The following is a 20860-nucleotide window of genomic DNA, read 5'->3' as shown; positions in this document are numbered from 1 at the left end:
AACCACATTGTATTTAAACACTTTTTATGTCTTTATGTGACTGATGTAGTTTTATTTGTCTTCTTTATATATTCCCTGTGATGTCTTTGTCATCAATTACGTCTAAGTTTCAATACGTTACCTTTCTATATACAATATGTAGACTGTCTAATCAGTGTCCTGTTTGTATTTTTTATTTTTCTCCACTTTTTCTTGTGCAGAAAACAGAAAATGGCCGAGCAACAGAACAATGACTATTTATTTTTTTACATAGACATTAAGTTTTTTAATATGTATTTTCAGCTTCATTGATGTAATGGAAGGATTATTTGCTTAAAACTTATAGATATTTTATGACATGCTATTATATTATATATAATACTATTTTAATTCTTTGAGTGATGGCTTGGTCTCTGTGATACAATAATGCAGTAGATAATATAACAAGGTTTACCTTAAGGTTTTATCCTAAGGGTGAGACTTACCTGTCCCTTTATCATAGAAGCTCGATTTCTAAAAGCTGCAGATGATAGATCCAAGAAGTCACTTGTAAAGGTGTTAAGAAGAGACCTGAAAGTCACCCGCCTTGTAGTGAGTGCTATAGTTGTGGGTGCAACAGTTGTATAATTGGCACTAGGTGCAGGAGTAGTAGGATCAGCACTTGTAGGTGCAGCAGTTGTAGTTGCATCTTTAATTGGACCTCCTGTAAAGCATTTTTTTTTAAAACCAAGTAAAAATAGTTTTCGTTTTTTATGTAATAATGAAGTTGCTGATGTCAAGAATCATACAATTAATAACAAACAAATTACATAACAAGCCTTCTAGCTGCATACAAGGTAGCACAGAGAATATCTAATAGTGTCACAAATGGCACTGTTGAATGGATGGACTGAACTCTAAAAACTGAAAAATGTAAAAGTTGTCTTTATGAATCTTTTCTATGCCTCTATTTCTTGTATAGCAACATAATTTTGTTGGTGACCCATTAAAAAACAGATCATTAGCAGCTTTTAAAAAAATACTACTACTTTAAATACAGATGAGAGTAACACATGTTGTGTTTACTTACTTATTACTTTGATTGTGCTGGGATTTATGGTCACGTTGAAACTGTTTTTGGAATCATTTACAGCTTTTACTAAGGTTTGAGCAACAACATTATTCTGTGGAAGATCTGCAGTTGGAATAGTCCGACTGAACACAATCCCCATTTCTGCTTGAGTTCCATCCACTCGTAATAGGCCTGGAAAAGCAGGCCTGTATCAAAAAAATGAAAGAGAGAAGTGGGAAATAACAATATGAGACAATTGTGTTACTTTATCCAAATGTGTGAATTGCACATGTAACAATCAACACTGCAAGAAACCAATCCTGCAAATAAAGCAAAATTAGTGAACCACTTTTAGAAAAATGTTTTTACCTGAACTGTTTCACAAAACAGCAATATAATCGACAGCCAAATTTTCCTCTGTATATGTCATTACACTGTCAACAGAAAGCAAAATTCAGACCTTGGGTGGCGTTCAAGCAAAATTTTTTATTAAATGCCAATATTAAACAGAAATGCAAACTTTGTGAAATTATTTCAGATCTAAAAATATTTGTCTTTACTCTAAAACAATTTAATGTAAAGCACTGACAGTCACTAAAATAGTGTTAAATTTCAAATTTAACTCACCGCCCCAATAACTCGTTATTTAAGATCTTTGAATTGACTGCTGTTTGGGTTTGTGAGATTGTCTGAAAATGACTCTTCTGGCAGGTCTACTGAGACAGTATAAAAAGGTTCAGGAGCCAAGGCGGTTGTTGTTGCAGCAGATGTTGTTGTTGCAGTTGTTTTATTGGCAGCAGGTGTTGTAGTTTCTACAATTGTTGCTTTCACAGCAGGTTTTTTTGCTTTAGGTTTTGGAGCAAATGTCATTTCAGCAGTTTTTTGATGGTCAGTGAAGGTGTTGTTGTTGCTTCAGTTCTTGTATGAGCAGGTGTTGTTGCTGCTGCAGTTGTTGTTGTTAAAGGAGGTGTTGTAGTTGGTGGAGTTGTTGTTATAACAGCAGGTGTTTTACTTCCTGCAGTTGTTGCATCAAAGCATGTGTTGCTGCTGTAGTTGTTGGAGCAACTTTCGTTGTTCCTTCAGGTGTTGATGTTGGAGCAGTTGTAGTTGTTTCTGCTGTTGTTGTCAGAATTGTTCTTGAGGTTTCTGCACTTGTTGTATGGTAATATGTTGTTGGGACTGTAATTTTTGTTGTTGGGGGAGGTGTTGTAGTTACTCCAGTCGACATTGTTCCAGTGGGTGTTGTTGAAATAGATGTTGTTGTCATGGAAAGTGTTGTTTTTGCCCCAGTTATTGTTGTCTGAGAAGGTGACAATGTTTCTGCTGTTGTTGCTAGAGCATGTTTTGAAGTTGCAGCATTTGTTTTTATAGTAGCACCTGTTATAGTTTCTACAGTTATTGTTGTAGGTTTTACTGTAGTGATTTTTTCAGCAGTTGCTGTGGTCAGGGCAGGTTTTGTTGCTTGAGTTGTTGTCGTCACATCCGGTGTTGCTTTCATCATTGGGGCAACTGTTGTTTCTGTACTTGTTGTGGTCGGGGCAAGTGTTGCAGTTGTTGGAACAGGTGTTGTTGTAGATGTAGTTTTTGATCGTGAAGCAGGTGCTGTTGTTGATGTAGTTGTTGTTTTCACTACAGGTGTTGTTGTTGACCCAGTTCTTGTTGTCTGAGAAGGTGTCGTTATTGCTGCAATTGTTGTTGCAGCAGTTGTAGTTGCTGCAGGTGTTGTATTTGAAGCAGTTGTTGTTTTCACAGTAGGTGTTGTAGTTTCTGCAGATGTTGCTTTTGCAGCAGGTGTTGCTGTTGCTTCAGTTGTTGTTCTTGGCGCAGGGCTTGTGGTTGTTGCAGTTGTCTGATTGGGTGTCTTTATTGCTGCAGTTGTTGTTGTGGCAGGTTTCGTAGATGCTTTACTATTTGTTGTTGGCGAAGGTGGCGTTGTTGCTGTAGCTGTTGTTGTCTGAGTAGATGTTGTTGTTGCTAAAGTTTTTGTTGCAGCAAGTTTTTTAGTTGCTGCAGTCGTTGCAGCAGCTGTTGTTGTTTCTGCAATTCTGAATAAACAAGCAGTTGTTTTTTTCACAGCAGCTGTTGTTGTTGCTTCAGTTGTTGTTGATGGAGAAGGTGTCATATTTGAAGCATTTATTGTTGTTGCACCAGGTGTCGCTGTTGCTGTAGGTCCTAGATCAACTGTTGTTTCTGTAGTTGTAGTGGTCGGTGAAGCTGTTTTCTTGGCTTCAATTGTTATTGTTGTAGCAGGTTCTATTACTGATGTAATTGTTGATGGCAGAGCAGGTGTTGTTGCAGTAGTTTTTGTTGCCGAAGGTGCAGTAGTTTCTGTAGTATTTGTTGGCACAGCAGTTGTTGTTGTTGCTGTAGTTATTGTCATAGGACTTGTCATTCCTGTCATTCATGTAGTTTTTGTTGTCACAGCAGATGTTGCTGTTGCTGTAGTTCTTGGAACAACTTTTGTTTCTGTAGTAGTAATGGTGGGCACAGCTGTTTTCTTTGTTTCAACTGTTGTCTGAGCAGGTGTTATTATTGATGTAATTGTTGATGGAAGAGCAGTTGTTGTTATTGCTGTAGTGGTTGTTGCAGAAGGTGTTGTAGTTTCTGTAGTTGTCACAGCAGATGTTGCTGTTGGTGCAGTTGTTGTCATAGGAGTTGTCGTTTCTGCAGATGCTGTTGCTGCATCAAGTGTTGTAGTTTCTGTAATTGTTGCAGCAGATTTTATGGTTTTGCAGTGGTTGTTACTGCAGTTGTTGTTGTCGCAGGAAGTGTAATAGTTTCTGCAGTTGTTTCTGTTTTAGCAGGTGTTGTAGTTGCTGTAGTTTTTACTGATGCTGTTTCTTGTCTTGTTGTTCTCACAGCAGGAGTTGTTGTCTCCCCAATTATTGCTGTTTGAGTATGTCTTGTAGTTTCTTCGGTTGTTGTTGTTGGAGCAGGTATCATTGATGTAGTTGTTGATTGTTGAGCAACTGTTGTTGCAGTATTTTTTGTAAAATGAGGAGTTGTGTTTGCCCCAGTTATTGTTGTCTGAGCCGGTGTCCTCTGTTCCACTATTGTTATAGTTTCTGCAGTTTTTGTTGTTGCGGCATGTGTAGTTTCTGTAGTTGTTGTTTCAGCAGGTGTCGTTGTTTTTCCAGTTTCTGTTATTGCAGCAGGTCTTGTAGTTGCTGCAGTTGTTGTTGTTGGAGCAGAAGTCACTGATGTAGTTTTTGATGAAGGAGGTGTTCTTATAAAAGGAGTTGTGTTTGCCTCAGTTATCGTTGTCTGAGTTGGTGTCCTTGTTACTACAGATGTTGTAGTTTCTGCAGTTGTTGTCGCAGCAGGTTTAGTTTTTTTTCCCAATTTTCGTTGTTGGAGCAGGTTTTATAGATCCTACAGTTCTTTTTGTTGCAGCAGGTATTGTATTTACTACAGATGTTATCGTTGAAGCAGATGCCACATCTTGAGTTGTTGTTGTCACAGCAGGTGTTGTTGTTTCTGCTGTTCTTTTTGTTGAAGCAGGTGTTGTATTTGCTGCGGATGTTATCGTTGAAGCAGATGCTACTTCTTGAGTTGTTGTCACAGCACTAGATTTTGTGAACCCGGTTATTGTTGTCTTGGCAGGTGTTGTTGTTTCTTTTGATGTTGTTGTTGCAGAAAGTGTTGTAGTTTCAGCAGTTGTTGTTGGAGCAGCTGTAATGGAAGCAGTTGTTGACAGTGGAGCAGGTGTTTTTGTTTTAGTAGCTGTCATCACAGAAGGAGTTTACCTAAAAAGTGCATTTCTGCCATGGTGGTGAAAAGACAGACCATATTTTCATAATAATAGAAATGGAAAAAAAATTAAATAAAGCTTAAACCTGGGGGAAACAAAAAAGAGGAAGCACTGAAGCAAAATTACAAAACAAATAAGTTAATGTGACAATCACTTATTACAGGGACAAAAGAAATCCCTACAATAACAACCACCTTTTTACATTTTTATTTATAAAAGATGATTGTACGTATAATTAACCAAATTTAATAATACAAATATAATAATAACAATTAGATAGGCTTAAAATTAGGAAAAAAAAACCACTAGAATATCAGCTAAACAGAAACCATTGAAGCAGGATTTCACAACTTATTACAACCAAGGTTGAACATTTAAATAACATTCACTTGAATATGAGAAAAATATGTAATAATTACATAATTTATAATGAAATATAAATGTGCGCCCACATACACACACACACACACACACACACACACACACACACACACTCTCATAAGTAAACACAGTTCCTAAATATATAAAAGTGTAACTATAGATATAAAAATGTTCTTAACCAAAGTTAAAAGATGAGTTATTAAGTTATTAATATATATAAGTTATTAATTCGCCTTTTCTTCTGGTGTAGATGTTTTTATACTGTTTCAGTGTTTAAAGTCAGTCCAGTTGAGATCTGTAGGACTGCAAACCTTTCACCGTCTGTGACAGGCCACATATATAATGGTCTTTATATACTGGAATGTCATAAAGGCTAATGTCAGCCTGGTATGGTATACTCCCTTCTTTTGTCATGTGAAACATAGACAATATGCTGGTGCATTCCACCATTGGGAATGAAATTCCACCTGTCTGACAGTAAGATACACCAAATAAATAAATATAGAGTTCTAGTGAGGTTAAATGGAGCAGGAAGAAATGTAAGTAACATGATTTGAACATGAACAGATTTGGAAATTCAAATATACGGATTGAGTATTTTACATGATATTTGGTGTTATCTGAGTAAATATGCAAATAGATGATACAATACAGTTGAGAGACAGAGTAATGTCATCAATATGATTTAGTATGAAATCCTTGTATTTTATAAATGGTGAATATCTGCTTGTATTTTGCTTCCAACCTGAATGTCAGTGGAAAATACAAAACTTTAAAGTTAACAATTGATGCATATTATTAAATAAAGACACTTCAACTACATGTGCTTTTACAACTGTATTGTGAACATTTTTTTACAAGTGAGTTGAATGATCAATTTTCCACCTCACAGCTTTAATTAAAATTATATGTCAGTTGCATGTCACCCAAATTAGCAAATTAGCAAAGCAGGTTAAAGTTGAACATTCACATGAGATTCAATTTTAAGATCTGGTTCATCTTGTTTATGAAAAATTAATTCTCAGGTGTCTTAAACAATTTTAAAAAACTTGTGTCTTTTCAGTTTTTCTTTTTTATTTCAACGGGAGTTGAAGTTATCCTGCCGTATAATTAATATGTAGTGACACCTCAACTAGCTATTTTATTTTTACGTGTTTATTATCAGGAGGCATAGCTTTTAGTTTTAGTGATGTCACTGGCTACGTGGCCTATCCCTGTGTTATTTTTGCATTGCATTTCCTTGAAATCACCTGTCAGTCAAAGAGCCGTGATTTGGGTTCTCTCTTCCCTCAATTTAAGTCATTGCAAAGCAGATTTTAATAATTCAGACATAAGGCAATAGGCATCTGAGTCATAAATATAACCACAGCAATGATGCCGCAAACTTGGAATATGAGCCTCACGTAAATTGTACTCCTAATGCATTCGGTAAATTGTGTTGGGAGTAGATGTAGATGTATAATTGCTGAATTATAATGTGGTCCTTTTGGAACATGCTTTATGTTATATTACTGTGGGCTGTATTTTTTTTTAACCTTCTAACTTCTGAGATAAGGTCCATCAGTACTGTGGAACTACTTTGTTACAGAGAGATTTAAGAGCAGAATGAATCAAACAAAACAAAAGAAATATTTTGTTTGATTTTGTTTAGTTTGATTTTATTTAATTTTGCAAAAATTAAAAATGCATTAGGATGTGGAGTGTTTATCCCTGTGCTGTTTTTGCATTGCACTTCCTAGATATCACCCATCAATCAAACAACATAAACACAGTGGAAAACAAGGCAGAGCCTATATCCTGGACCTTATGGGTTCTTACAAGTTCAGGTTATTAGAAGCTCCAGGTTACAGGTCTCTAAGTTCCTGTCGTGGAAAAGGCCTAAATGTTTTCCACTATTCCAGAAACTTTCTTTGATATCATAAATCTGCCTTTTCAGTCCATTGTGCAGTAGGAGATAATCTCCCTCTGTTACCAGGTTTCATTTTAAAGGGAGATGCTTATCATCAACTTTATCATTGCACCTTAATTTATAAATGCTGAGGATGATGGATTCAGCAAGTTATTTTATAAATTTCTCTCTAGCACAACTGTAAGTCAACCTCTGTTTCATGAGTTGTACAGTAGTTGTAGTCATTGTTGCAGCAGTGGTAGCAGTTGTAACTGGGGTTGCAATAGCTGTAGTATTTGAATTTGGGGTTGTAGTTGGTGAACTTGATGTCGTATTTTGGGTTTGTAAAAAAGCGATAAGAATAGTCTTATTAATTCTTTTCATTTATCTGTAGCTTCTCAAATATAATTTATGTGTTTATTTAATTTTTTGACCATGTATAATATGTAACACAAATGTTACCATTTAACATATTGTACCAGCGGTAGATTAAAGCTACTTTTAATCTGTTACCGCTGCCACATATTTGTATCATTTCTTTATTTCATACCCTTTTTAAATGAATACTAACACTAAAAATAAGTGATTTTAAGATTCGGACCACTTTAGGCTGTTGTTTGCCCTGATTTGTAATTTTTGACAGTCCACAACTAAACAAAAAATATACTGTTCAACGAAAGACAAGACAAAAGCTAGGATGTATAACTGCAGTCCAAAAAGTACAAAAGAGGAGAGTTCACAAACCCAAACCTTTTAGGGCAATTGCACACTATTACTCTTTCAATTTGAAAAGTTGAATTATATTTGCTCTTTTGAATCAAAAAGTCAAAATCAAAGAGCATCCTGACAGATTTTGGTATGAAAAATGTACTTATTTGTAATTTTTTGTTCCAAGTAATCAAGACCAGAGTAACCAGAGTATGCACATACCATAAAACTCCTCAAAACCTTCATGCTCTCCGAGCTCGAAATTCCCACAGATAGTGTAGACAAAATTACCTTTCATCGTGTTAACAGACTCAGTAACCACACCACGAAAGAAGAAATATTAAAAATTAAGAGAGCATACATGGTAGTGGAAATACTCTACACGGATACACAGCTCTATCACAACTCTGCAACCGCACCATGGCTATTCTCACTTACGAAATAAACAAGTTGTTCTTTCTGATTCATAAACAAACACATTTTACCCTTATTAGCTCAATACTTGACCCAAAAGAAAGATATATCATAATACATGTCACAATAAAGTGTGTATAATTGTAAACCTATATGGCCTCTACAACAACGACCCTTCAATTTATCAAACATTTTTCTCTCAAATAGCCAGCCACACTCCTAACTCAATAAGTATAATCGGCTGTGATTATTTTTCTCAGCTTATCAATAGACCGATCATTCAAATCACGTATTGTAAGATTCTTTCATTCTTCAATTCCACAAAAGTAATAAAAGAACATATGGATGACTTTGGTCTTGGCAATAGCTGGAGGCTTAGCAACGTAAAGGCAAGACATTACTCATACTGTTATCCTCTACATCAGTCAATTTCCTGAATTGTCTTTTTCCTATCCACATTTTGTACTCATCTCATAAGAAAAGACAAGATCAAAACCTACAAAGCAGCTTAGAAAACAGATTTAAAAGAATAACAGACAACTGTTTGCAGCCTCAAAGAAGAGACATAGAATTAAATACCAACTCAAATTTTAATTTAATAGCATTCTTGTAAAAAACAAAACAATCTCCTTCAGCTGAGATTTAAAAAAAAAAAAAGTTTGAACAAAATAATAAATCTGGCAAATTTTTGGCGCATCAAATTCAACGCAATGGAGAAAAATCACCTATAAGACAGTACGTAATTCAGCAAGGAATTGTGCTCAATCACCTTAAACCATAAACTATAATTTCCTTTTATACCAATCTACATTCCTCAGAAAATAACCCAAACACTGGATAATCTGTAACTAAAACAATTATCCACTGATTAAGTCAACATTTTGAATGCTCCATTATCATCCTCTGAACTTCACAAGGCTCTAACTCAAATGCTTAAAAATAACGTACCTGGACCAGATGGAGTCATTGCTGAACTCCTTGAACACTTCTGAGAGACACTTCACATGTTTCACAAATACATTAGCTGCCAGCAAAGTTTCTGCGACCTCTGGGACTGTCTCTCTGAGTGGACCAGTATCTAACATATGCTTGAACACTCAGTTACAGATGGTCCTGCCTGGCAGTCCAAGTGCAGCAGTGACATTTGAAAATTGATCAATGACCTATAAAAGTTTGTTCAGAATAGCTGCATCAAATCTCAGTACAGACACAAGCCGTGGATGTAACTCTGAAGATTTTCACCTGTCTTTGGATCTTTGAGGGGACATAATGCAATTGTGAGCACCCTGCTCTTCAGCTGACACTCCTCTGGAACATAAAAGCAAGTAATTATTGATTAATTATAGGTTAAATTTGAAAATTATCCAACCTGAGCCCAACCCAAGCCCAGATTATTGCTAAGTCTCCCTTCAAGTAGGAAGTTACTTCAAAGATCCATATGAATAGGCCCTCTCCCATAGGTGGAGGGGGAGAGACGACACAACAAACAAACCAAAATAAAATAAAACCAAAATCAATAAATGAATAAATAAATAAAACTCTGGCCTGACCCATTCCAGTTCCATCCCGATGCCTCTTTGTCACCCGGGCTCCACCAGAGCTACAATATGAATGTAAAATCAGAAAACTTTATATCAAAATATAAAAAACTTAAGAACTATAGCTTTCCATGCATGTTTTGAGCGTTGGCAATGTTGGTTCAGCTCCTCTGACCTTTTTTCCTCTAGTACCACCATTAGGCTGATATTTTTGGTGTTGTGTGAAATCTCTCAACAGATTTTTAATATACCATCATGATATTTGGTGAAAACATTCGCGTCCTGTTGAGAATTAATTGTAATAATTTTAATGAACCTCTGACTTTTCATCTAGTGCCATCATCAGGTCAAAATTTTAAACAGTCCACTATTGTGGTTTATGACTAAATACCTGTGAAACTAGTGAAACAAGAAATAAACTTGAATAAGTTTTAGGATCATGTACAAATCAAAGATTTATTCCTTTATGTTTGATGTCAAAGGAATCAAACATTTACATTTGTCTTTTAAAGTGTTTATATCTGGATTTTAAAAAAAAACTGAATGTGAATCATTAAGACTCTTTAGTTTAATTGCTAAATGTAAATGGGGAATAAGAACCATTAACATAGGGCAGCGTCAGTGAGTAAAGAATCTTTAAGCATATCATAAAAAAGTAGCATGATGAGAATTTTCAGTAATTTCATCAGATATGTATCTTACAGAATACTTAGTGCTGCCAGAGGGAGGAAAGAGAACATAGCACAGTACCGGTACGGCATAAAGATGTATAATAATAACTAATAGTAACTAATAATAAAACTAATGATTATGATAATAAGGAAATCAAACGGCAGGATTTTATTGTCTGTAGACATCACTGATGTTTTAATTGAAGCTCCTGACCTTAAACAAACCCTGATCCACCTTCTCTTTACCCACCAAAATTGCAAAACATCACACAAGAGACAATTTAAATTCTTAAAAGATTTTGTATTCTGATCATTGTAAAATTTCTGACAGAAACTGTAAAAACGACAAGAAATCTCACAGAATATAGCTACGCATGATTACATAAATACACTTTGTGTAAATAAGATAACTGACAGCAATTTTTTTAGACATATAGATATATCATGTACATCGTGACCTTTGATATAATTTCATTAGGTTGGAGTGTGAAGCCCACTCTGACCTGCATGCGTTCCTTCCTCCTAATTTAAGACATAAGCCTAAACATTAGTTTTACAAGCATTTGGAGACTACAGAAAGGTTTACATAAGACAGTATTAGTAATTATCACTACGTTAAATATTGCTATAGTACAGTGCTCAGTGAAGCAAGAAACATTTCTACCTTAGTAGAGCAACAGTGCAAATATTTTCTGACAATCCCAGCTTTTAATTGGTACTGTTATTACTGTTATACTGTTATATTTTTTAACTTATTATTCTAGTGCTGATTCAATGGACCAGGAAATAAGAGTTGACTGTGTCATTCTGTCCAGGATCCTGGACGTTCCCACACAGAAACTTGTTCAGTTCGACAGACATTCAGAATCCACTGTCATTAATGTGTCTGATCAGTGCAAAGTTGAATTTGTTAGTGAGTTCATCTGAGGTCCTTTTTCATACAACAGATGGCAGTCATATCCTAATGGCAATTCAAAGGGAAAGCAGCACAGGTGCTATTGCTGGCTTGACAGTAGCCATGTCAACAGCACCAGGCAGGATGCGGTGACGAGACTGATCTTGTGGCTTACTCCACTTGAAGCTGTAAATGAGGAAAAATGAAATAAAAACTTTAGTTTCATAAGTTATTATTCAGCCTTTGAAGTTTTCTGATCAATTAGCACTCAATATTTCTTACGTATGCCATCCACGCTGATGGAGCTGCCTTCGATGTCAAAGCCGGTGACAATTGAAGCTGCACTGATCAAGACACTCGCAATCTGAGTGTTATTAGGAACAGATGTGCTTTTGAAGGTAAGGTTCATGTTGTTGATGATTGATCCACTTCTACAGAAGGAATAAAACAAATCTGTATGAAATATCAAATTCAGGCCACTATTCTTGAACTATAACAAAGTGTTAACAAATTACCTGAATGCCACCACATCCAAGGAATTGAAGGAAGAGGGGAATTCCCTTCGGTACAAAGGTTCAAGCTGCAGAAACAGAAACCACACACACTTTTTGTCTTTTTGTGACTGATGTAGTTTTATTTTTTTCTTTATATATTCCCTGTGATGAATCTGACATTGATTACTTTTATAAATTTGAATAAAATATTTTTTCAAATAAAATATATAAATATGATTTATTTTTTTGTTTTCCACTTTTTGTAGTGCAGAAAAAAGAAAATGGCCAAGACACAGAAAGAAAGGAAGAAAAGATTAATGGACACCAGTAGAGGGTTTAAAAACTTTGCTTATTGGATTGAATTTTTTTTTTAAATAAACATTAAGTTCATATTCTTGGCAATGATTCAATTTTTTAAACTTGCATTTGTTTATTCAGATCCCATTCCCTTGGGAGGGAAATTTTCTACTACTTTTTAATTTGGAAGGATCATCCATTACACCAAGCATCTCGCAAGATGTGTTTGAATTGTTCATACAACATACTTTTATTGTACACATTTCATAACTTTTACTCTACAGTTGATCTACCTCACCACCATCCAATATAAATATGTTTTCGACATGTAGCTTCATTGATGAAATGGAAGGATTATTTGTTTATAAATTACTGATATTTTATGACACTTGTGGTTAATGCCATTTTAATTCTTTGAGTGGTGGCTTAGTCTCTCTGATAAAATAATGCAGTAGATAATATAACAAGGTGTAGCTACAGGTTTTATTCTAAGGGTGAGACTTACCTGTCCCTCTATCATAGAAGCTCGGTTTCTAAAAGCTGCAGATGATGTATCCAACAAGTCAGTTGTAAAGGTGTTAAGAAGAGACCTGAAAGTCACCCGCTTTGTAGTGAGTGCTACAGTTGTGGGTGCAGCACTTGGAGGATTGGTTGTCTTATGATGTGATGTTGTTGCTGCAGTTGTTGTTGTCACGGCAGGGGCTGTTGTTTCTGTAGTTGTTCTTGTAATAGAAGGTGTTGTTTTGGCTGTCGTTTTCTGAGAAGATGTCATTGTTGCAGTAGTTGTCGTTGCAGCAGGTGTTATAGTTGTTTCTGCAGTTGTTGTTGTAACGTTAGGTGTTGTTGTTACTTCTGTTGTTGTGGTTGGACCAGGAGTTATTGTTGCTGGAGAAGTTGCCATTGTTGATTTTGTTGCTGAATGTGGAGCAGGTGTTGTTGTTGCTGTAGTTTTTGTTGCAGCAGGTGTTATAGTTGTTTCTGCAGTTGTTGTTGTAACGTGAGGTGTTGTTGTTACCTCTTTTCTTGTGGTTCGACCAGGGGTTGTTGTTGATGGAGAAGTTGCCATTGTTGACTTAGTTGCTGATTGTGGAGCAGGTTTTGTTATTGCTGTAGTTTTTGCTGTCACAGCAGGTGTTGTTGTTTCATTTGTGGTTCTTGGAGCAGGTGTTGTAGTTCTTAAAGCAACTGTTGTTTCTACAGTTGTTTTAGTTTGGGCAGGTACTGTTGTTGCTGTACTTGTTGTTGTTGCAGCAGGTGTTCTAGTTGTTTCTGCAGTTTTACTTGTAACAGTCGGTGTTTTTGTTACTTCAGTTGTTGTTTGAGCAGATGTTGTTGTTGATGTTCGAGCGGGTGTTGTTATCATTGTTTGCGCAGCTGTCGTTTCTGCAGTTGTTATGGTTTGGGCAGGTTTTGTTGTTGCTGTAGTTATTGTTGTGAAAGCATGTGTTGTTAGCACAGTTGTTGTTGTCTGAGCATCTGTCTTAGTTCCTACAGCAATTGTTGTTTCTGCAGTTATTGTGCTTGTAGCAGTTTTTGTTGTTAATGCAGTTGTTTTTGTTGGAATAGATGCTGTTGTTGTTGGAGAAGTTGTTTCTTTTGTAGTTGTTGGAGCAATTGTCATTTCAGCAGTTGTTGTGCTTTGGGCAGGTGGAGTTGTTGCTTTAATTGTTGTTGTCAAAACAGCAGGTGTTGTTGCCACAGTTGTTGTTGTCTTATCAGGAGTCATTGTTGCTGCAGTTGATGTTGTAGTAGCAGTTGCTGTAATTGTTGCAGTAGTTGTGGGTATTTTTGCTGTGGCAGAAGTGTTTGCTCTTGAAGTTATCGTTGCTGTTAGGATTGGCAATGTTGTAGTTGTTAGAGCAACTGTAGTTTCTATAGTTGTTGTTGTAGCAGCAGTTGTCGTAATTCCTGCATTAGTCGTTGTTGCAAAAGAAGCTGTTGTTTCTGCAGTTGTTGTTGCTTCAATTGTTGTTGTTTGAGCAGGTATTGTTGTCTGAGCAACTGTAGTTGTTGCCGCAATTGTTGGAGGAAGTGTTGATTTGGCAGTTGTTGTGGTCATGGCAGGTGTTTTTATTACGTCAGCTGTTGCTGCTGGAGCAATTGTTTTTGTTATTACAGACGTTTTTACTGTTGAAGTTGTTGTTGATGTTGGAGCTGTTGTTGTTGTAGTTGTTGGAGCAACTGTAGTTTCTGCAGTTGTTGTTGGAGCTGGCATTGTTGTAGTTGTTGGAACAGTTGTACTTGTTGATGTTGGAGCTGTCGTTGTTGTAGTTGTTGGAGCAATTGTAGTTCCTGCAGTTGTTGTTGGAGCTGTCGTTGTTGTCGTTGTTGGAGCAAATGTAGTTTCTGCAGTTGTTCGTGGAGCTGGCGTTGTTGTAGTTGTTGGAGCAGCTGTTGTTTCTGCAGTTGTTGTACCTTCAGTTGTTGTTGTTTTACGAGGTGTTATAAGAGCAGGTGTCGGTGTTGATGTAGTTGTTGTGGTCAACGCAGGTGTTGTTGCCACAGTTGTTGTTTTCTGAGCAGGTTTTGTTATTGCCGCAAGTGTTGGAGCAAGTGTTGATTCGGCAGTTGTTGTGGTCATGGCAGGTGTTTTTGTTACTTCAGCTGTTGTTGCTGGAGCAGGTGTTTTTGATGTTAAAGACGTTTTTGCTGTTGAAGTTGTTGTTGATGTTGGAGCTGTTGTTGTTGTAGTTGTTGGAGCAACTGTAGTTCCTGCAGTTGTTGTTGGAGCTGGCGTTGTTGTAGTTGTTGGAGCAGCTGTAGTTTCTGCAGTTGTTGTTGTAGCAGCAGTTATTGTAGTTGCCACATTAGTCATTGTTGCAGCAGACGCTCTTGCTTCTGCAGTTGTTGTAGCTTCAGTTGTTGTTGTTAGAGGAGGTATTATCGTTGTAGGAGCAGGTATCGTTGATGATGTAGTTGTTGGTGTCAATGAAGGTGTTTTTGTTGCAGTTGTTGTTGTATCAAAAGCTGTCATTGTTGGCGCAGTTGTTGGAGCAACTGTAGTTCCTGCAGTTGTTGTCGGACCTGGCGTTGTTGTAGTTGTTGAAGCAATTATAGTTTCTGCAGTTGTTGTTGGAGCTGGTGTTGTTGCCACAGTTATTGTTGTCTGAGCAGGTTTCGTTGTTGCCGCAATTGTTGGAGCAATTGTTGATTCGGCAGTTGTTGTGGTCATGGCAGGTGTTTTTATTACTTCAGCTGTTGTTGCTGGAGCAGGTGTTTTTGTTGTTACAGACGTTTTTGCTGTTGAAGTTGTTGTTGATGTTGGAGCTGTTGTTGTTGAAGTTGTTGGAACAACTGTAGTTCTTGCAGTTATTGTTGGAGCTGTCGTTGTTGTAGTTGTAAGAGAAACTGTAGTTTCTGCAGTTGTTGTTGGAGCTGGCGTTGTTGTAGTTGTTGGAGCAACTGTAGTTCCTGCAGTTGTTGTTGGAGCTGGCGTTGTTGTAGTTGTTGGAGCAACTATAGTTTTTGCAGTTGTTGTTGGAGCTGTCGTTGTTGTAATTTCTGGAGCAGCTGTAGTTTCTGCAGTTGTTGTTGCTTCAGTTGTTGTTGTTTGACGAGGTGTTGTTGTTGTAGGAGCGGGTGTCGTTGTTGATGTACTTGTTGGTGTCAATGCAGGTGTTTTTGCTGCAGTTGTTGTATCAACAGCTGTCTTTGTTGGTGCAATTGTTGGAGCAAATGTTGATTCTGCAGTTGTTGTGGTCATGGCAGGTGTTACTGTTACTTCAGCTGTTGTTGTTGGAGCAGGTATTTTTGTTGTTGCAGAAATTTTTGCATTTGAAGTTGTTGTTGATGTTGGAGCTGTTGTTGTAGTTGTTGGAGCAACTGTTGGTCCTGCAGTTGTTGTTGGAGCTGTCGTTGTTGTAGTTGTTGGAGCAACTGTAGTTCCTGCAGTTGTTGTTGGAGCTGTCGTTGTTGTAGTTGTTGGAGCAGCTGTAGTTTCTGCAGTTGTTGTTGGAGCTGGCGTTGTTGTAGTTGTTGGAGCAGCTGTAGTTTCTGCAGTTGTTGTTGCTTCAGTTGTTGTTGTTTGACGAGGTGTTGTTGTAGGAGCGGGTGTCGTTGTTGATGTAGTTGTTGGTGTCAATGCAGGTGTTTTTGCTGCAGTAGTCGTTTTATCAACAGCTGTCGTTGTTGGCGCATTTGTGGGAGCAAATGTTGATTCTGCAGTTGTTGTGGTCATGGCAGGTGTTACTGTTACTTCAGCTGTTGTTGCTGGAGCAAGTGTTTTTGTTGTTACAGACGTTTTTGCTGTTGAAGTTGTTGTTGATGTTGGAGCTGTTGTTGTAGTTGTTGGAGCAACTGTAGTTCCTGCAGTTGTTGTTGGAGCTGTCGTTGTTGTAGTTGTTGGAGCAGCTGTAGTTTCTGCAGTTGTTGTTGGAGCTGGCGTTGTTGTAGTTGTTGGAGCAGCTGTAGTTGTTTGACGAGGTGTTGTTGTAGGAGCGGGTGTCGTTGTTGATGTAGTTGTTGGTGTCAATGCATGTGTTTTTGCTGCAGTAGTCGTTTTATCAACAGCTGTCTTTGTTGGCGCATTTGTGGGAGCAAATGTTGATTCTGCAGTTGTTGTGGTCATGGCAGGTGTTATTGTTACCTCAGCTGTTGTTGTTGGAGCAGGTATTTTTGTTGTTGCAGAAGTTTCTGCTGTTGAAGTTGTCGTTGATGTTGGAGCTGGGGTTGTTGTAGTTGTTGGAGCAACTGTAGTTCCTGCAGTTGTTGTTGGAGCTGTCGTTGTTGTAGTTGTTGGAGCAACTGTAGTTTTTGCAGTTGTTGTTGGAGCTGGCGTTGTTGTAGTTGTTGGAGCAGCTGTAGTTTCTGCAGTTGTTGTTGGAGCTGGCGTTGTTGTAGTTGTTGGAGCAGCTGTAGTTTCTGCAGTTGTTGTTGCTTCAGTTGTTGTTGTTTGACGAGGTGTTGTTGTAGGAGCAGGTGTCGTTTCGTTGTTGTTGAGTTGTTGTAGTTGTTGGAGCAATGCAGGTGTTTTTGCTCAGCAGTTGTTGTATCAACAGCTGTCTTTGTTGGCGCAATTGTTGGAGCAAATGTTGATTCTGCAGTTGTTGTGGTCATGGCAGGTGTTATTGTTACTTCAACTGTTGTTGCTGGAGCAAGTTTTTTTGTTGTTACAGACGTTTTTGCTGTTGAAGTTGTTGTTGATTTTTGAGCTGTTGTTGTAGTTGTTGGAGCAACTGTAGTTCCTGCAGTTGTTGTTGGAGCTGGCGTTGTTGTAGTTGTTGGAGCAGCTGTAGTTTCTGCAGTTGTTGTTGGAGCTGGCGTTGTTGTAGTTTTTGGAGCAGCTGTAGTTTCTGCAGTTGTTGTTGGAGCTGTCGTTGTTGTAGTTGTTGGAGCAACTGTAGTTTCTGCAGTTGTTGTTGGAGCTGGTGTTGTTGTAGTTGTTGGAGCAGCTATAGTTTCTGCAGTTGTTGTTGGAGCAAATGTTGTTTCTGCAGTTGTTTTTTCTTCAGTTGTTGTTGCTTCAGCTGTTGTTGTTGAGCAGGTAGTTTCTGCTGTTGTTGTAGGAGCGGGTGTCGTTGTTGATGTAGTTGTTGGTGTCAATGCAGGTGTTTTTGCTGCAGTTGTTGTTGGAGCTGTGGTGGGTGTAGTTGTTGTTGGAGCAACTGTAGTTTTTGTAGTTGTTGTTGGAGCTGGCGTTGTTGTAGTTGTTGGAGCAGCTGTAGTTTCTGCAGTTGTTGTTGAGCTGTCGTTGTTGTAGTTTTTGGAGCAGCTATAGTTTCTGCAGTTGTTGTTGGAGCAAGTATTTTTGTTGTTACAGACGTTTTTGCTGTTGAAGTTGTTGTTGGAGTTGGCGTTGTTGTAGTTGTTGGGACAACTGTAGTTTCTGCAGTTGTTGTTGGAGCTGTCGTTGTTGTAGTTGTTGGAGCAGCTGTAGTTTCTGCAGTTGTTGTTGGAGCTGGCGTTGTTGTAGTTGTTGGAGCAGCTGTAGTTTCTGCAGTTGTTTTTTCTGCAGTTGTTGTTGGAGCTGGCGTTGTTGTAGTTGTTGGAGCAGCTGTAGTTTCTGCAGTTGTTGTTGGAGCTGGCGTTGTTGTAGTTTTTGGAGCAGCTATAGTTTCTGCAGTTGTTGTTGGAGCTGGTGTTGTTGTAGTTGTTGGAGCAGCTGTAGTTTCTGCAGTTGTTGTGGTCATGGCAGGTGTTATTGTTACTTCAGCTGTTGTTGTTGGAGCAACTGTAGTTTTTGCAGTTGTTGTTGGAGCTGGCGTTGTTGTAGTTGTTGGAGCAGCTGTAGTTTCTGCAGTTGTTGTTGGAGCAGCTGTAGTTTTGTAGTTGTTGTTGGAGCTGTAGTTTTGTAGTTGTTGTTGGAGCAAAGCTGTTGTTTCTGCAGTTGTTGTTGGAGCTGGTGTTGTTGTTGATGTTGGAGCAACTGTAGTTTCTGAAGTTGTTGTTGATGTTGGAGATGATGTTGTTGTAGTTGTTGGATCAATTGTAGTTGCTGCAGTTGTTGTTGTAGCAGCAGATATTGCCGTTGCTGCAGTAGTTGGTGTTGCAGCAAAAGCTGTTGTTTCTGCAGTTTTTGTTGCAGCATCAGGTCTTGTTGCTTCAGTTGTTTTTATAGAAGCAGGTGTCGTTGTTGATGTATTTGTTGGTGTCAATGCAGGTGTTGTCTCCGCAGTTGTTGTTTTCTGAGCACATATAGTTTTTACAGTTGTTGTTGGAGCAGGTGTTCTTGTTCTAGTAGCTGTTGATGTCGTAGCAGGTGTTCTTGTTTTTGTTTTTGGTGTAGCAAGTGCTGTTGTTGCCCCCGTTTTTGTTTTCTGAACAGATTTTTCAGCCCATGCATTTGTTATCACAGTAGGTGTTGTTCTTGCAACAGTAGTTGGAGCAACTATCGTGGTTTCTTCGGTCGTTGGCAATTCTAAGGTAACTACTGACAAGGATGAAAATGCAAAATAAGTTTAAAATATTTTTTCAAAAAAACAATTTTTAATATGTTATGCCATGGTCTCAATATCTCAGACATTTTTGTAGTATATAATGTACTTCACTACATTAAATGAAGGAAAAAACTCGTAAGTCACTGATTTAAGTTAGCATATAGGGTACATTAAAGTGCAGGTGTGTCTAAGACTTAGCCTTAAATTACTTCACTCCCTGGTGCAAGTAATCTAACCATGTTTTTTTCCCCCTTCAAACAGGGTAAAATGTAAGTTATTATAAAGGACAACTAAAACACAGCCTGCCTTTTGTGTTTGGTAATTGATCAAGATATAATTGTGATAATGGAATGTGTTGTGCCCTTGTTTAACTTCATGTTGTGTTTTTCCCTACAGTTTTTCAATTAATTTGTTTAATTAATTTGTTTAGTATCAGTGTTACATCTCTCAGCTTACCTGTTAGAATCAGACAAACTGATATGACCTGTCTGACATCCATCCTGTCAAAGAATCTATAAAATCAAACAAGACAGAGACTTACTCACAGACACAGCATGTCAAAAGATTTTGTGCTACAGTTAGAGTAATAGTTAAAAGAATCATTACTTTGTTTGTAATGCTGATCTTGGAATATCTGTCAGCATCCAGCCTGTTAAAAACAATCCTAAGTAGATCATACTATATTTGCAACAATCAAAATTTAATGTGAATAGTTTTCTGTGTATTTGTTTAAGCTGTGTTTAAAATGAAAAAGATTTTTTTTTTTTTTAAAACATTAGCATAATCCAACTTCAGGCATCTTTTCACTCAATTTCTACATAAGATCTAGTCCAGGTTGTAGCTGATAGAATATAAACTTGTACAAGTACTTAACACGTAGAGTACATGAAGAAAGAGTTGCACTAAATGAGGATACTGCTCTTCAACCACCCTACAGACTCAATCTGTGCAGCTGTTCACTAACATAAACCAGGCTGAAATGTCCTTGAGCAAAGAATTGGACCCCTTTTAGTGCAGGGGTGCTACATGCTGACCCTGATCCTAATATGAAGAAGGACAATAAGAGATCCCTGCAAGAACCACTATCTTTTTACATTTTTATTTAAACAAAATAATTGTATGAATTGTTATCTGAAATTAATTTTACAAAAAGTTATAGTGAAATAATTTCTGCACACATATTTCATAAATGCATAAAGTGTAACTATAGATATAAAAATGTACTTACCCAAAATTTAAAGATATAAGATGAAAAGTTATTAATTCCCCCCTTTTTGTCTGGTGTAGATGTTTTTAAACTGTTTCAGTGTTTGTTAAATTCAGTCCAGTTCAGATCTGTAGGATTGCAAACCTTTCACCGTCTGTGAGAGGCCACATCTCTTAAGGACTTTATTATTGGAATGGCTTGAAGGCTAATCACGTGATTCATTGGTGATTAATTTTTTCAGAAATGTTTTGACACCTTAGTGATGAAGAAAACCAAATCTTTGTGTTCATTTTCTCAGCAGCAAATCTGTCAGATTCTTGGCACAGTACCATGGTATACTCCCTTCTTTTGTCCTATGAAACAGAGACAATATGCTGGTGCATTCCACTATTGGGAATGAAGTTCCACCTGTCTGACAGTAAGATACACCAAATAAATAAATATAGAGTTCTAGTGAGGTGAAATTGAGCAGGAAGAAATGTAAGAAAAGTAACATGATTACAGATTTGGAATTGGACATTACATATGGTATTTGGTGTTATCTGAGTACTTATGCGAATAGATGATAAAATACAGTTGAAAGACAGAGTAATGTCATCAATATGATTTAGTATGAAATCCTTGTATTTTATCGATGGTGAATATCTGCCGGTATTTTGCTTCCAACCTGAATGTCAGTGGAAAATACAGAATTTTTAAAGTTAACAATTG

The 20860-nt window shown here is 37.4% G+C and overlaps 1 protein-coding gene and 1 pseudogene across 1 annotated transcript; both read right to left on the bottom strand.

The window, feature by feature from the left end:
* Positions 1–11376: 11376 nt before the first annotated feature.
* LOC120797701 (cell wall protein DAN4-like) lies at positions 11377–16934 on the bottom strand (the record flags this gene model as incomplete). Its single annotated transcript, XM_040141548.1, has 8 exons — positions 11377–11462; positions 11559–11707; positions 11792–11856; positions 14188–14413; positions 15502–15716; positions 15840–16143; positions 16333–16524; positions 16723–16934. Coding segments are annotated over 8 exons (1449 nt in total), but the record flags the coding sequence as incomplete, so codon positions are not given.
* A 1032-nt stretch (positions 16935–17966) lies between these two features.
* On the bottom strand, positions 17967–18593 carry LOC120797700 (annotated as a pseudogene).
* Positions 18594–20860: the final 2267 nt, after the last annotated feature.

Source organism: Xiphias gladius, chromosome 12 (assembly GCF_016859285.1).
Source record: "Xiphias gladius isolate SHS-SW01 ecotype Sanya breed wild chromosome 12, ASM1685928v1, whole genome shotgun sequence".
NCBI classification, from domain to species: Eukaryota; Metazoa; Chordata; class Actinopteri; order Istiophoriformes; family Xiphiidae; genus Xiphias; species Xiphias gladius.
This window is presented reverse-complemented; position numbering and strand designations above follow the sequence as displayed.